Source organism: Physeter macrocephalus, chromosome 12 (genome assembly GCF_002837175.3).
Source record: "Physeter macrocephalus isolate SW-GA chromosome 12, ASM283717v5, whole genome shotgun sequence".
Classification (NCBI taxonomy): Eukaryota; Metazoa; Chordata; class Mammalia; order Artiodactyla; family Physeteridae; genus Physeter; species Physeter macrocephalus.
The window spans coordinates 13,715,364-13,730,071 of NC_041225.1; the positions used below are offsets into that span (position 1 = coordinate 13,715,364).

The following is a 14,708-nucleotide window of genomic DNA, read 5'->3' on the forward strand; positions in this document are numbered from 1 at the left end:
CTCAAAAACCTGGATGCCCTCTTCCCGAGGCATTTGCCAAATCTGAACCTGCACATGCGCAGGATAAAACTTCAAGAAATCTAGCAGAAACCAGGAGGCTAAAAATGTGGGCAACGATTCCAACAGCATAGTGCCAAGGAGACCAAGGGCGGTACTCAAGACCTGCCAAGGTGGAGTGGCTCTAGTAAGCCTCCCAGCCATTCACATGAAACAGTAGCAGGGCCAAGCCCTGGCAGGAAAGGTAAAACTGAAACAGACCAGACCTAAAATTAGCCTAGAGCAGAATTGAGGAGATCTGCTTGCATGCTGCCTCCCTGATAGAAGAAAAATTAACCTGTATAGGAGGAAGAAAATATGTCTTAAACTTCTACAGTTTTTAATTCATAGTATCAGTGTTGAATCAAAATTAAAAGACGTAATAGGAATAAAAGGTAGAAGAAACAGACTTGTATGTGATCCAGATATTGGAGTTATCAGACTTCCATAACTCCAGTATCTGGAGTTACTATGACTAATAACCGACTAATATTTCCAAGAAAATAGAGGAAAAGATACAGAATTTCACCAGAAATCTGGAATCAGTGAGAGTTAAATGGAAATTCTAAAACTGAAAAATATAACTAAAATTAAGAATTCAGTATATAGGGAATTCCCTGGCAGTTCAGTTCTTAGGATTCCATGCTTTCACTGCCCGGGGCCCAGATTTGATCCCTGGTAGGGAAACTAAGATCCTGTAAGCTGTGTGGGTGCAGCAAAAAAAAAAAAGAGAGAGAAAAAAAAAGAAAAAAGAATTCAGTGTGTAGATTAATTAACATATTAGACACAGCAGATAAATGAACTGGAAGACAAGTGTGTAGAAAATAAACAGATTGAAGCACAGAGAGAAAAATGAATGGAAAATTCAGAAAAGAGAGTAAGAGACTTGTGGAACGTGGTGAAGAAGTCAAACATGCATGTAGTTGAGATCCCAGAACATGAGGAGAGAGAACATGAGATAGAAGCCATATTTAAAGAGACAGAGGCTAAGAATTTTGAAAAATGGATGATGGACATCAACCTACAGTGACCCCTGAGCAAGATAAATACAAAGAAAACCACACCTAGTTGCATAATAGTCAAGGTACTAAAAATAAAAGAGGAAAAAATTTTAAAGCATAGACTTCCTTTTTCATCCAGGATGGAGTAACAGAGATCTGATTTACTATCCTACCCGAAACAAGAAAACAAAACAACACAAAATAAACAAGCTGAAAAAACAACAGAGAAAACTGGACACTGCATATGAAACAATGGCTTTTGAGACGTGTATCAGGCAATGAAGAAGAGTGATCCCTGAGAGATGAGAAATAAATGAGATAAGCCCTGTGATTGGCCCAGCTAACAAGCCTTGAGAGTTTCCAGACTGTGAAGGAGGGAGAGGGAATCCAGGAAGAGCCTGGAAGACTCCTTCAGTTGAGGTGATGGAGCTGAGAGTACAGGGAGCCAAAGGAGCTAGAGTTTACATGATAGAGTGCCAGAGAGGAGAGAGCTACACACAGAGAATGCCAGATGTCTGCAGAGGGTCCCCCTCAAATATCAGAAGAGTCCTTACTAATCAACACATGCATGTGAAGAAGTTTCCCAAGGCTGAGGGAAGAACTGTCCTAATGGATTAGAGAGAACCAGTTTGTACAGGTTCAGGAACAGTGTCTGTTCCCACAACTTCACAATTTAAGGGGCTGTACTCAGTGTAGTCTTGCCTCAACAATGGGAAATATTTAGCCCTAGACTAAACAGACTAAACAGAAATATTTAGCCCTAGACTAAAATATTTTAGCCCGCCTTAAAAATCTTAAAAGCATGACACAAAAGGATCAAACTGCTTTTCAAGTAATATAACTATGTTCTGAAAGCTCAAGAATACAGAAATACGAAAATATCCAGCACCCACGGTAAAATTCATGATGTCTGGCGTACAAAGAAACAGGAAAATACAGCCTATAATGAAGGAGGTGGGAAATCAATTACCACTGACCTGGAATTGACATGGATGTTAGTTAGCAGACAAGGACATTAAGACAGTTATAACTCGATTCCATATAACCTTATTCCATATTTCAAAACATTAAGAGATATGGAAACATAAAAAGAATCTAACTGAACTTTTAGAGGTGAAAACTATAATTCTGAGAAAAACACACTGAATGGGATTAATAGCAGATTAGACATTGCAGAATTAAAAAAAAGTGAGTTTGAAGACAGCATTAGAAACTATCCAAAATGAAATACAAAAAGAAAAAAAGAATTAAAAAAAAAAGGAACAGAGCATTAAAAATGGAGTAAACTCTGGGACTTAAAGGACCCAATTTACATGAGATGGAGTCCCTGAAGAAGAGAAAAATGGGGGAGAGGGACAGAAAAAAATACTTGAAGAAATAATGGCTGGAAAATTTACAAGTTTAATGAAAACGAAAGTCCACAGATGCAAGAAGTTCAATGAATCCCAAGCCTGAGAAACATGAAGAAAGTTGCACCAAGGCACATAATAACCAAATTGCCCAAAACTGATGATAAAAAGTCTTAAAAGCAGCCAGAAGAAAAAGACAGAAACAAAAAATAAGAGTCATAGCATATTTTTCATAGGAAACAATGCAAGTGATAAATTAGTGGAGTAACATCTGTAAAGGACTCAAAGGAAAAACACTATCTAGTTAGAATTTTATACCCCGCAAAAATATCTTTCAAAAAAAAAAAAAAGACCATGAAATAAAGCCTTTTTCAGACACACAAAAGCTGAAAGAATTCATCAACAGCAGCAGACCCACACTAGTGGAAATGTTACAGTAAGTCCTTGAGGCAGAAGGAAAATAATGTCAGATTGAAATATGGATCTACACAAAGGAATGAAGAGCATTGGAAATGGTAACTACATGGATATATACATAAGGTTTGTTTCTTTTAAAAATACTCTTTAAAGATAATTGACTTATAAAAATAATAACAATGTACTATGGGGTTTGTAAAATCTGAAAAGCAAAATGTATGACAATACTAGCTCAGAGGCTGGGCAGGGAGAAATGGAATTACAGCCGTAAGGCTCTTATACTACCTGTGAAGAGGTATAATCTTACTTGAAGGTAATCTGTGATAGAGATAGTACTATAAATCATAAAGCAACCACTAAGATAAGAAAACAGAGTTAGAGCTAATAAGCAATAAAGGAGCTATAGTGGAATCATCAAAAGTACTCAGTCCAAGAGAGAGGAAAAGAGGAAAAGGGGGAACCAGAGAACAGACAGAGAAAATAGAAAACAAATAGCAAGATGATACATTTAAACCTAACCATAGTGACAATCACATTAAGTCTAAATGGTCTGGGGACTTCCCTGGTGGTCCAGTGGTTAGGACTCTGTGCTTCCACCGCAGGGGGTGAGGGTTCAATCCTTGGTCAGGGAACTAAGATCCCTCATGCCACGTGTTGTGGCCAAAAAAAAAAAAAAAAAAGTCTAAATGGTCTGTTAGAGTCCACAGTGTATCAGAACATTGGAGATATTTTCCATAGCTCATATGTATTTGTTCTCTGTCTTTGAGTTTTAGCAAGGTCTTGGGAACACTGTGGATAACAATTAAATAGGAAATTTGTCTTAATTTATTATGACAATAATAAATTTATTATATGAGGTTTATTAAACACATTTAATTCACAGATTACTGGCAGAGTCGATAAAAGGAAATACTAAAGAGAAATAGTTGCTTTCTTCATATTCTGTGCAGCATTTAACAACTCTTTCTTGTGTTAGTTATGCTTTTATCAGAAAGCCACTTGATTCATATCATGAGACTCTTCTCTGTCCATCTTCATGGCATCATATGACCCACCTGTAGACTCTGCCGTCTGCATGTCTACTAGGATGCTTGTTGTGGCTTAGAGACTCATCGGGATCATGTATGTGTATATGTTGGGGCTGAGGAAAGGGAACTGTGGACAGCGGCATGTGGTGAGGATGGAGGCAAAGAGGAAGATGATGCTTAATAGAATTTGCAGGTAATACGCTTCCTGCGTCCCTTTAGAGCAGTGGTTCTTGACCTTGGCTGCACATCAGAATCACCTGGGCAGCTTTCAAAGCTCCAGATGCCCAGGCTGTACTCCACATAAATTACATCTGACTCTGTTGGACCAAGGTTGGGAACCATTGCTTGTTAGAGGACGAGGCGTTAGATTAACTTCTCTGTTACTCATTTTGAGCCTATGTCTTTTTTTTTTTAGGCAAATTATTAAGGGCATGGATTATGGTAATTGAGGATAGATGGTCACATTTATTAATTATATTTAAGTAATATATGAATTTAAACAGTATTAATAGTTTCACATATGGTTATAGGTCATTTCTGAAGTACAGAATGGATAAATTAAAATTTTATATCAAATCATACCCTATAGTGCATTAGGGAAATTCATAGTTTAAATATTACCTTTCAGTAATTGTTTTCAAACCAAAGAATGCAAGCTTGAAATGTGATTATGTGTCTGAAGCTTCCTTGAAAGAGGATGTATGGCTGAATTTATTTAGATATGTGACCCCTTCCCTCCAATTCCATTTCTTTAGGGAACACAAGCTTCGCAGAACTCCTCTTCAAATTTAAACAGCTGAAGATGCCAGTGCGAGCTTTGCTGAGATTGGCTCCTTTGCTTCTTGGAAATCCACAACCAATGCTTATGTGATCATGTCTGGTGGTAAGCCTACCCTGAAACGTGACTTCTGCACAAAAACGTGACCAAACAACAAAGCTAAAGAAACCTTTATAAGTTTTATAATATAACTGGGGGGGAAATGAGCTGCACAAACCTCAATGTATTTTAAAATCAAGGGTTTTAAATATCCCAGAGACACTGTTGCTGTTGGCATTAACATTATAAGAATATAAAAATGAGTGAAAATTTACTTTTGTAAATAAAATTTTTTGGTTTGTTTTCAAAACTCTTGATGATTACTTTAGTTTGGGGTTTCAGAGAGTAGAGCAGCGGGGGCTGAGATGGATATTAGTTTTTGAAATCTTTCAGCTATGGTGATTCAGGTGACTTTATGCTCAGAAATGCAAAGTTTTAAAGCTCTGTCATATAGTTTCACTTTCTGCAGCAATGAAGGGCTTTTAGTATTTCCTAAGGTGTCACCATAGTCTTGTCTAAAGTAAGTTCGTACATCCTGTGACAGTGCTAGGCATCCTCATAGTATGATCGATCATCTTAAACAGGAGGAGATTTATACCCTAATGAAGAATTGCCCAACATGAAGCCTGCTCTAAATAGAGAAAATAAGAAATTTCCACTACGGAGAGGTCTTCAGAAATTATATTTTAGAATAAAAGTTCAGGGGCTTCCCTGGTGGCGCAGTGGTTAAGAATCCGCCTGCCAATGCAGGGGACACGGGTTCGAGCCCTGGTCCAGGAAGATCCCACATGCCGCAGAGCGACTAAGCCCGTGCGCCACAACTACTGAGCCTGCGCTCTAGAGCCCGCGAACTACAACTGCCGAGCCCGTGTGCCACAACTACTGAAGCCTGCGCACCTACAGCCCATGCTCCACAACAAGAGAAGCCACGGCAATGAGAAGCCCGTGCACCGCAACGAAGAGTAGCCCACACTTGCCGCAACTAGAGAAAAGCCCGCTCGCAGCAACGAAGACCCAACACAGCCAAAAATAAAATAAATGAAATAAAATAAATAAATTTATTTTTTAAAAAAAGAGTTCATTTCCATCCAGGATTTAGAGAACATACGTCTGTATCAAGTTTCTGGACCAGATGCTGAGGAAAGGGATTCGTATAAAGGTGTCTGCAGCTTCAGGTTTCCAGTTCAGGAAGAAGAAGGCTCCCTGGTGTCCAGATACTGATGTGCCCTCTGCCTCCTAAATGGCCGGTGGGACCGTAAACTGGTCGAAGCTGCAAGGTCCATCCAGTGATTTCACATTTCCACACCCTGAATTGTGGGGTTTAGCTTTAAAAGTAAAAATGAAAGCAAATAGAATTGTTTCCATTGAGAGTTTGACAGAAACCCTTGTGGTGTTTGCTCCTGCAGAGGGGGCTTGCGTCCGGAAGGCGTGCATCCGTGGTTCTCGTCAGACCTTCACTGTTCCACCTGTGTGCCCGCCCTGGGACTTGCCCCTGCGTGTGAAGCATAGGCAAGGTGGCTGATTGGGAGGGTGAAATGTGCTTCCTTCACACTTAAAGAGTTTTTTCTTCTAATTAAAAATAAAAGAAAAAAATTAAAATGGTAGATTATTGAAATTCCATTTGAGTCGGTATGGAGAACTCAGTATTGGGCAGCTGTCGCTGTCTTCACTCTCTGTTGTTTATAACTTCTAAGCTTTTCTCTGATTGAAGAATGACTTGAGTTATTTGCACACGTATGAACTCTCGTGTACGAAGGAGAACAGTCATTGGAATGTTGTCAACAAAAGCAAAAATCAGGCTTTATAAGGGAGAGAGCAGGATGGAAGGTTGCAGATGGTCTGGAAACAGCATTGTCTTTATATTTTGGGCCTCCCGAGGAGCACAGATGATGTTCTGGACAGTCTGCTCCTGAGCAAACACGTTAGGATCATCGGAGAAGTCAGTGCCAGCTCTTTGTGGGCTCTCAAAAAATCTTGAGAGTATGGCTCTCAGCATCCAGAACGTTTTAGCCTCCTCACAGCCATGGCAGGGAAGAGCTGGAGAAACGCATCCAGCTCGGAGTGTGTTTTGGACCAGAAGTGACCCATGTCACTTCTGGTTACAGCCTGTTGGCACGAAATAAATTGTTCCACCTCGTAAGTGTTCTTTCACAAAGGGGAGAAGTAGACACTGGTGAGTACTGGTAATGTCTGTCACAGTGTGATTCCTCACTTGTCCATCCATCTTCTCTGCTTACACAGATGGAAATGCATGTCATTGCCTCCATAGATGGACATGATTAAAGAAACAGTACAGTCACACACACACTCAGGTTATTACCGTTTCCCCGACGGATGCTGACATCTGTGCTCCTCGCTCGAGTGTCTTCCAAAGGAGTGAAGGCATGAACTTGTGGGAAGCTCTGAGGCATAGACACCAGGCCTTAGCCGCAGGACACCATTGGTATAAGCCTCACAGAACTTCTCCTTGGTGCTGCGTAATCTTACTTGAATAAGGCCACTTTCTCACCCTTTGTCTAGAAACCAGCTGACTTCACAGCATACGGAGAGGGGCATGTCCCAGCTTAGGGGATCTCCTGACATCCTAGAGGAGGCAGGAAGGAGGGGGGCTCGCATCTCTCAGCCTGGTGGTCAGTGTGCAAACGCGCTTGGTGGGAGGCCGGCGAGCCTGCTGGGCTGTAGACAGGCCCGAGCGTGGGAGCCAGCATTGGACTGGAAGCCAGAGCCTGTGAGAGCCAAGGCAGGAATTGTCAGAGGAATGGACTTGTGACGATTCCAAGGGAAGCACATGCCAAAGCCCAGTCTGAGCGACAGGAGTAGGCCAGACCGGGAGAGGATGTTGGGAACTGGGTGAAACTTAAGGCTGTGGACCAATCTGAGACCGAAGCAGGAAGACTTTGTCGCCTCCTTCATACAGGGTTGGGGGCCTCTCTTCTGGGTTCCCCATCCTCATACTGACCAAATTTTGGGGAAAATGCCTCACTGTATGAAGATCTCTCCAGTTAAGCAATGGGGGAGGGGACAGGATTTGGTCACCTCTGTACCCCTGTGTCTGCAGTTTTTAACCAGCAGTGGAAGGAAGCAGCGGTGAGGTCGGAAAAGCACCCCCTCCACGTGGAGGCCTCTGTCAGCACTTATTGCGCCCGGCAGATACCCACGCTGGTTCCAAAGCTTCCCAGGTGACTGTGTTTTCCTGCTTCTAAGGCCAGGTTCCCCCTTCTCCAAAATACATTGGTTGCTTCTCATTACAGTCACAAGCTTCCGAAAAGTCTTTTTCGATAAAAGAAGAGCCCCTAAAGCCATATGCTTGATTTTTGCCTGTGGATAAGGAAGACTTGCCTGTTCTCCATCCTCTTACTTTGCTCCATCTTATGTTCTTGAGTGAAAGTCAGGCTGGGATGGAAAGTGGGGGCTGCTTAGAGGGCAGGACTTTCAGGCCCCAGACGAGGGGAGCCCATCGACCAGGCAGCTGCACCAGAAGCTCCCTCAGGTGGCATCTGGTCCTGCCCCTTGTTCTACAGCTGAGACCCGGAGACTCAGGGAGGGGTGGCTGGCCCAAGTCCGCACCGCTCCCCAACGCAGCCCAGACAAGCCTGGGCGCCCAGACCACGCTGTTTCTACCCGAGAACCTGGTCCATTACTGCCTTTCTTCCTGGTCCAGTAGACCCTCAGGAAGAGGCTGATTAAATGTAAGTTACAAGGACGTTGCACCAGGCAGACTTTATGAACACCTTTAAAAAGCAGACACACTGACTCTTCCTTTTTCTGTGCATCTTTGGAAAAACAAAGGATTCTGTGTAATTTCTTGGAATCAGATTAATTGAATTAACCTGTGTGTTGCTTTCTTGGTCGTTACAACTATCTTAATTAAAAATTTTCTCTTTTAGCTGAAAATATTTCTTCCATGGTACATTAAAACGTGAAGTAGGAAATTTAAGAAAAGAATTAATTTTATACTAAGCTCAATAAAAGCAATGCAAATCTGTAAATAAGCACATGTTCTTAATTTCCACTGCTTTTACTCCAGTACTCAGGTGTGAAGTGTCTCGCCTTGCCTCTGTAGTCAGTGGCGCCATCCTGAGTCTTATGTGCAGGTGCAGGGCCTTGGGACACTGGACCGTGTGCTTTCAGAACCCAGACATGCCAGATCCTGATCTGTGGAGTCACATTACTGGGGGACTCATCACAGGGACAGTGGTTGGAAGCTAGTTGGTGCCACTTGTTTTTCTTTTATTTGTGTTTATTTGTGTGCGTATCTTTCACTTATCAAGAATATTTTAATTCTGCTTACTGTACCATTTCAGAGATTAAGAAGATATTTTGGGTAAATGTGTATAACTCTGGAGTTGAAGGAAGAATCCTTAGCAAATCCACTGTAATTAGCATCCTGGCTGCACCACTGTAATTAGCATCCTGGCTGCAGTCTCCTGCCCTGTAAGATCTAGATGAGAGGAGCTCCAGCCCTCAGGTGATGAAATCTCTGCAGGTCCCCAGAGGAGGGTGCAGGTGCTGTCTGGTCATCTCCCTCCACACCCCCTCTGTTGCACTGGTTCACCTGTAGGTCATCCCCTGTGCCCTGTGAGGGGCCTGGATGTCAACTCGACATCTTCACCACCTCCTCTCTCCTTAGCCTCCACCTGTGTTTCCCGTGTGGGACCAGGTAAGAGTGTGCCGTTGGGAGGTGCCAGCGAGAGATGCAAGCAAGGCCGGGAGGTGGGAGAGGAGGCGAAGCCGCTATAGGCGGACACGAGGGCAAATGGTGCATACCTGGCAGCAGGGCGTTAATACCAGCTCTGCCCGGGGGCCCCGCCCTGGAGTTTCTGGAGGTTTGTGGGGGCTTCTTCATCCTCTCCTCCAAAAACCCCTCCATCTGCTTCCCTTTAGCAGCACCCTTTCTGCCTGGGTTCCTGAGCAGACGCTGTGGTGCTGTGTGGGACGTCATGACCCGGATGTGAACACAGCCCGTCGCGATTCCCCACCACTTGTTCTCCCCTGGCTTTGCTCGTGGAGTTTGCAGCCCCTTGGTTACCTCCCCTGAGCTCCCAGTGCTGTTTGCTTGCCTCTTCCATTGTCAGACTCTCGGCTGTTCTCTGCAGTCCTGGAATCCTTGCGCCGGCCCCCCCGGATGGCACCAGCGTCGGTGCTGCAGCAGCACTGACCCCCAGAGTGGCCTTGGGTCTCCCCGAACATGCTGAGGGGACTCTATGACTAAGTAAAGGAAGACTGGGCGACTTCTTAGCTGAGTAACTGGAACGCATTGGGGTTGGCCCCATTTGTGTCAGGCTTCCTGGGACGGAGTCACCGGTGTGTGGATGGGGACATAGTGTGGCCCATTGCCCAGTCCTGTTGGTTCTGGGTTTGCCCCTCAGCGGCCACCCTGAGGAGAGAACCAACCCTTAGCCCAGCTGCTTCCACCTTGGCCTTCTGGGGCAGCCCAGACTGGGTGTCACAGACTGAAAAGTACTGTGGTCGTTAGCTGCTGAAAGTTTGGAGGACTCGAAGAAAATGCTAAACCTTCATGGGATAGAGAGCATTGAACAACTGTATTGCTTCCTGAAAGGAGTCGGCTTTTTATAAGCCTTTGACTGTGAGGTTCCTGGGAACCTTACCAGAAATTTCTTGGCAAAATGAGACATTTCCAGGGGGAAAAAAAAGAGACGAAGAGCTAGATAGTTTCTGTCTGGCAGTTGCAGTGATTACCCAGTAATACTGTATAGCAGCTGCCCAGTAATAAAACTTCCTACCTAAAGGGGCTATACACACAGAGAGCTGTAAACCTGAGCATCACTGAGCAAATCAAGCTGCAGCGGACCAGCCCAGGCCCTGGGATGGCCTTTAATGCTGGACAGGTGCCCCCAGGGCCCCCCACTGACCCCAAGTGACCTTCTTGGTCTCTCTGAAGGGTTTTGAGCCTTAATTTTCCTTCCCCTGGTGTAAAAATCACAATTCCTACTCTCAGTTGAGCATGTCTGTTGGTGTACCCCTCGCACCTCTGATTTGAGGATAAGCTCTTACAAACCACACAGCTGGGTTTTGCTCTGTGATTCAATCTGAAGATCTTTTTCTCTTAGTAGTGAGTTCAGATTTATTAATAATATGATCTAAGGTGTGTCTAGTTTTTATATTTCTATATTTATACCGCATTTCTTATATTTACCGTGTATCTTTATTTGGTCTGTTTTCTCTGCTCTCAAAATTTGTTGTATTCATGACTTTGGCATTTAGGATGGCTCGTGTTTTTGTGACTGTATTTAACACTAATACCTTCATAGGATTCCTTGAATCCCTCTTTTCCTTACCTCGGCTTCCACTGTCTTGTTTCCAGCTTTGATGGCACCCTGGCACCTCCCCACCTCTCCCCCAGGCAGCATTCATGAGCCCCTCCCCTGCTCTCTCCCTTCTCTGAGTTTGAAGGTTGGGTTATTTCTGTAATGTCAGAGTGAACGATAGCATACGATTACCCCCTTCTGTTCCCACTCTGTGTCAGCCTTAGATCCGTCCACGGATGTTCTCCATGCCCTCCCTCAGTCCTTCGGCTGAAATTTCCCATCTCTTCGCTGGATAAGGCTGCTCTCCAGCAGATGAGATGCTGATTGTCCTCCTCTCTCCTCCTGTGTTTCTCTCCTTCCTGTCTCCGTCTATTTTCCTCACTACCTTCTAGCTGTTTCTTTGGGCTCTTCTCAGGTTCCTCCTCCTCGGTGGTCCAGGCCTCCCCCTGACCTTCTTTCCTTCTCCTCTGCCCATCCTCGGTCTCTGTGGAGGCTCCTGCTCTGCTCTTGTTGTCTCCCTTGGGTGCCCCCCTCCATGTTACTGCTAGACCCTTTCAGAGCACTCAGGAGTCAGGGCCTTTGTCAGCTGACACCCACTGGAAGGCTGGGGGGCCGTCATGCCACTGGCTGCTTTTGACACCCCAGGTTCAGGCTGCCATGGTCTGCGGGCCTGAGGAGAGCTGGAGGCCCAGTGCTGTCCCTCTACAGCTGCCTGGAGGCCCCGTGGTGGGGGTGGGAGAGGGGGGCAGGAGCTACAAGAAAAGAGAGAAAGTGAGATCGGAGTGGAAGGCAGACCCCCCAGCGAGGAAGCTGTCAGCACCACAGCACAAGGCGCGTGTAGGACAGGGGCTCTGGGAAAATCAGCTGTCACCCTCATTGCTCTTAGGAGTGACCAGATCCAAGAGGGGCCCCGGATGTTTTTCTTTCTTTCTTTTTTCTTTTTCTTATTGTAGTAAAAACACTATTTCTTTCGAATTTTGAGACTTCTGCTGTATACAGTAGGAATATGTAGTCCTGACATATTCTTGGTCCTCAAAAACCTGGGGGATGAATGAAACTTCATACCAAATTCGGTTTATCTCAGAACACACTTGCCCTGCTTTTCTCTCTCCTTTTCTTTCTCCTGGGGTCAGAATGGGCCCCTGCAATGAGGCAAAGTGTGGGGGGCTCGGCTCACAGGACTGTCCTAGTACAGCCGTCTTCCCTGGCAGGGGGGTTCTTTATGCATTTCACAGAAGGTCTCCCTCCACTTCAAGTAAATCCACACATAAAAACGAAATTTAAGCCAAGGAAAACAAATGCTAAGGCGTGTGATGGTAGTCAGGTGATCGGTCTGTGCATGTGTTGTTTGTCACGGGCTTCCTCACAGCCCTGCATGTGTACTTGTTTCCTTTATTTTCCAGCGAGCTTTTTTGTTCAGAGACTAGAGAGCCCTAGGAGCTCCTTCCGTCCACGTGAGGCTAGACCCTGACACATACTACAGGGACCCAGCTCAGGGTAGCCTGCATCAAGTGGGAGCAAAGCGCACAAAACCTTTGATGACATGTTGGAGTTAATCGTTCTCTTTTTTCCCCGAGAGCCACCATGGTAATGGCTCCTTTTCCAGAAAGGATGACCTCAGTGTTTTTCATGTATTTATATTTAAAAATCAACTCAGATCAAAACCCTGCAGAGGTTTTCATTCATTACTTAGATCAGCATTTCCAAGAGTTTTCCTAAAAAAAAAAGAAGAAAAAAATTGATATGCAAATTGGGACCTTGTATAGCATAGTAAATGATTCCATAATTGAATCCATTTGGAGAATTTCTGTATAAACACAGTAATTACTTTCTGTACCATGGGAGTTCTCAGAGCCCTTACTAGGCTAACAGCGCATTAAGGGATGCAGTGACACTTCCTCGTGACCACCAGCCCTGGAGGTGACTGCAGGGCACGGGGTGGGGTTGTCCCCACCAGGAGGCCCAGTACTCACGTGGACCACCTGCAGCCCCTGCTCCATTCCTTGGGAACCTAGGGGGCGCACTGGCGTGCCCGACTCCAGACCCAGTGATGTGGGTTCTGGGCCTGGATCTGAAAGGGAAGCACAGCAGGGTGAGCGCCTGGAGGAGGGGCCCAGCGCCTCCACCTCTGGGGTGCACTCCCCGGCCCTCATCCCCGACAGACCTCCTCACACAAATCCAGGGGGACCCAGGCTCGGTGCTCCATCGCATGGAAGAATTCCACCTTCAACCTGAGGAACTGCTTGTAGAGGTCTGGCCAGTGCTCCCTGCCCAGCAGGAACTGGAAGATGCTCTGCTTGGACGTGGGGTTGTCCTCCTCCATGTCGGAGGCGATGTAGCTGCCGTCAGAAAAGAGGGCTAGCTGGTCCCGGCCCCCACAAGGACTCAGGCGAGACAGTGGAGAGAGGCTGCTGAGGTCACCCTGGAGGAGCACCCGGGTCCACAGAGGGCAGGACCGTCCTCAGCACCAAGGCTGCTGGGCCCATGCTGTGCCCGGCCCAGGTCAAGGTTCTGGCTGTCGCCATTTCCCTGGGACTTTACCTCGGGTCCCTCAGTCTCTGGGCAGCAAATGGTGTTTCCTGGCTACGTTCATTATCCCAGGACCTTCCTCCTTGCCTTCCCCTGCTCTGACCATGTGAGCCCTTGAGGGCCTTGAACCACCACTGGGGGCCCTCAGGCATTGCTCACAGGGCCAGGAAGAAGTGGATCCTGTTGTAGAGGTGACCAGGCAGCCCGACACGGCCGAAGTACTCCACCACCATGGAGAGCAGGTACTGCGTGGAGACAGGGCAGGGGAGGGGCGGCCAGGGGTCGATGGCTGGGCCAGTGTCCTGAGTGGGCCATGCGCCCCGCCCCCATCCAGAGGCCAGGTGGGAAAACCACCGAGGGTGGGCCTTGCTAAGGGTCTCATGGCCCTTGGACATGTGGAGATGAGCTGACGGGAGGCCAGGGAGGAGATGCCCAAGGGCCGGGGCACCGGCAGTGTGTCCTTTCTTCCTTTCTGGCACCAAGGGCGGGTCTCTCCAGGGCCTCTGCTCAGGCGGACACCTTGTCCTCCGTCCACAGCCCCAGGGCGTGGTGACACTGCAGACCCCTTGGTCCCTCATAATTTTAGTGCTGTGAGTACCTTGTCAGACACTTTCAGGAAAATATCAGCTTCCAAGAAGCTCTGGATAACAGGGTCCTCTGTAAAGGAAGGGAGACGTGATGAGGGCCTTGGGGCAGCCCTTCTGGGAGCAGCAAGCCTGGGGCTGTGGGACATTTCACAGGGAGGAGGAGAACTGGAAACTTCTCCCAGTTCCTCTGTTTCAGGAAGTAGAGGCAGCTCTCTTCCCCCAGGCAGGCTCAGAGCCTTAACAGTGACAAAGCTGTTCCTTCCATTGACCCAGGGAGAGTGAGTCTCAACCGTGGGGCAGGGATTTTGCTATCGTTATTTAATCTTCAACACATGGGTGGGTATATGTGTTTCATAGAGAGATATGACCTGATTCTCAAAGTTTAACCTAACTTTCCTCGAGCCAAAGCTTGAATGTGGCCTTGGGCCTCTGGGCGCTACATTCCTGACACGTCATCATCCTGTGACTGTGCGGCGCTTTCCTGCCCCACCTGATAACTGAGCGTCCTGTGTGGGCAGTGGAGAGTTCATACCCCCCTGGGCGGGGCTGGGGGGACACTGGGCGTTCCGCCCTCCTTCTCCTGGACCCCTTCACTTCCTGCTGATAATGACCTGGCCTCCCCTGGCCCCAGCAGGCTCATCTGGGATTAGAGTTGTCCCTGGAGGTGCCATTTTC

At 46.4% G+C, this 14,708-nt stretch overlaps 2 protein-coding genes across 11 annotated transcripts in view; one reads left to right on the forward strand and one right to left on the reverse strand.

The window, feature by feature from the left end:
• ANAPC1 (anaphase promoting complex subunit 1) overlaps positions 1–14,708 on the forward strand; it is a 119,334-nt gene that overhangs the window by 101,695 nt on the left and 2,931 nt on the right. For 3 of the 10 annotated variants that reach the window (XR_003682234.2, XR_003682233.2, XR_003682236.2), the window contains exons 48-50: positions 1,177–2,926; positions 3,865–4,024; positions 4,587–4,709. Coding sequence is in view for 4 of the 10 variants with exons in the window: in XM_028496613.2 (XP_028352414.1) it covers positions 4,587–4,702 (116 nt within the window). In the remaining 6 variants the exon portion in view is untranslated. The other 7 variants (XR_003682237.2, XR_003682238.2, XR_003682235.2 and 4 more) reach the window with 7 other exon arrangements.
• The window catches only part of LOC102977630 (speedy protein E5-like), a 28,390-nt gene continuing 26,610 nt past the window's right edge, over positions 12,929–14,708 (reverse strand). The window contains exons 3-6 of the mRNA XM_055089125.1: positions 14,045–14,103; positions 13,606–13,691; positions 13,082–13,256; positions 12,929–12,988 (exon numbers count right to left, since the gene is read on the reverse strand). Coding sequence (XP_054945100.1) covers positions 12,929–12,988; positions 13,082–13,256; positions 13,606–13,691; positions 14,045–14,103 — 380 coding nt within the window. The remainder of the gene's footprint in view (positions 12,989–13,081; positions 13,257–13,605; positions 13,692–14,044; positions 14,104–14,708) is intronic.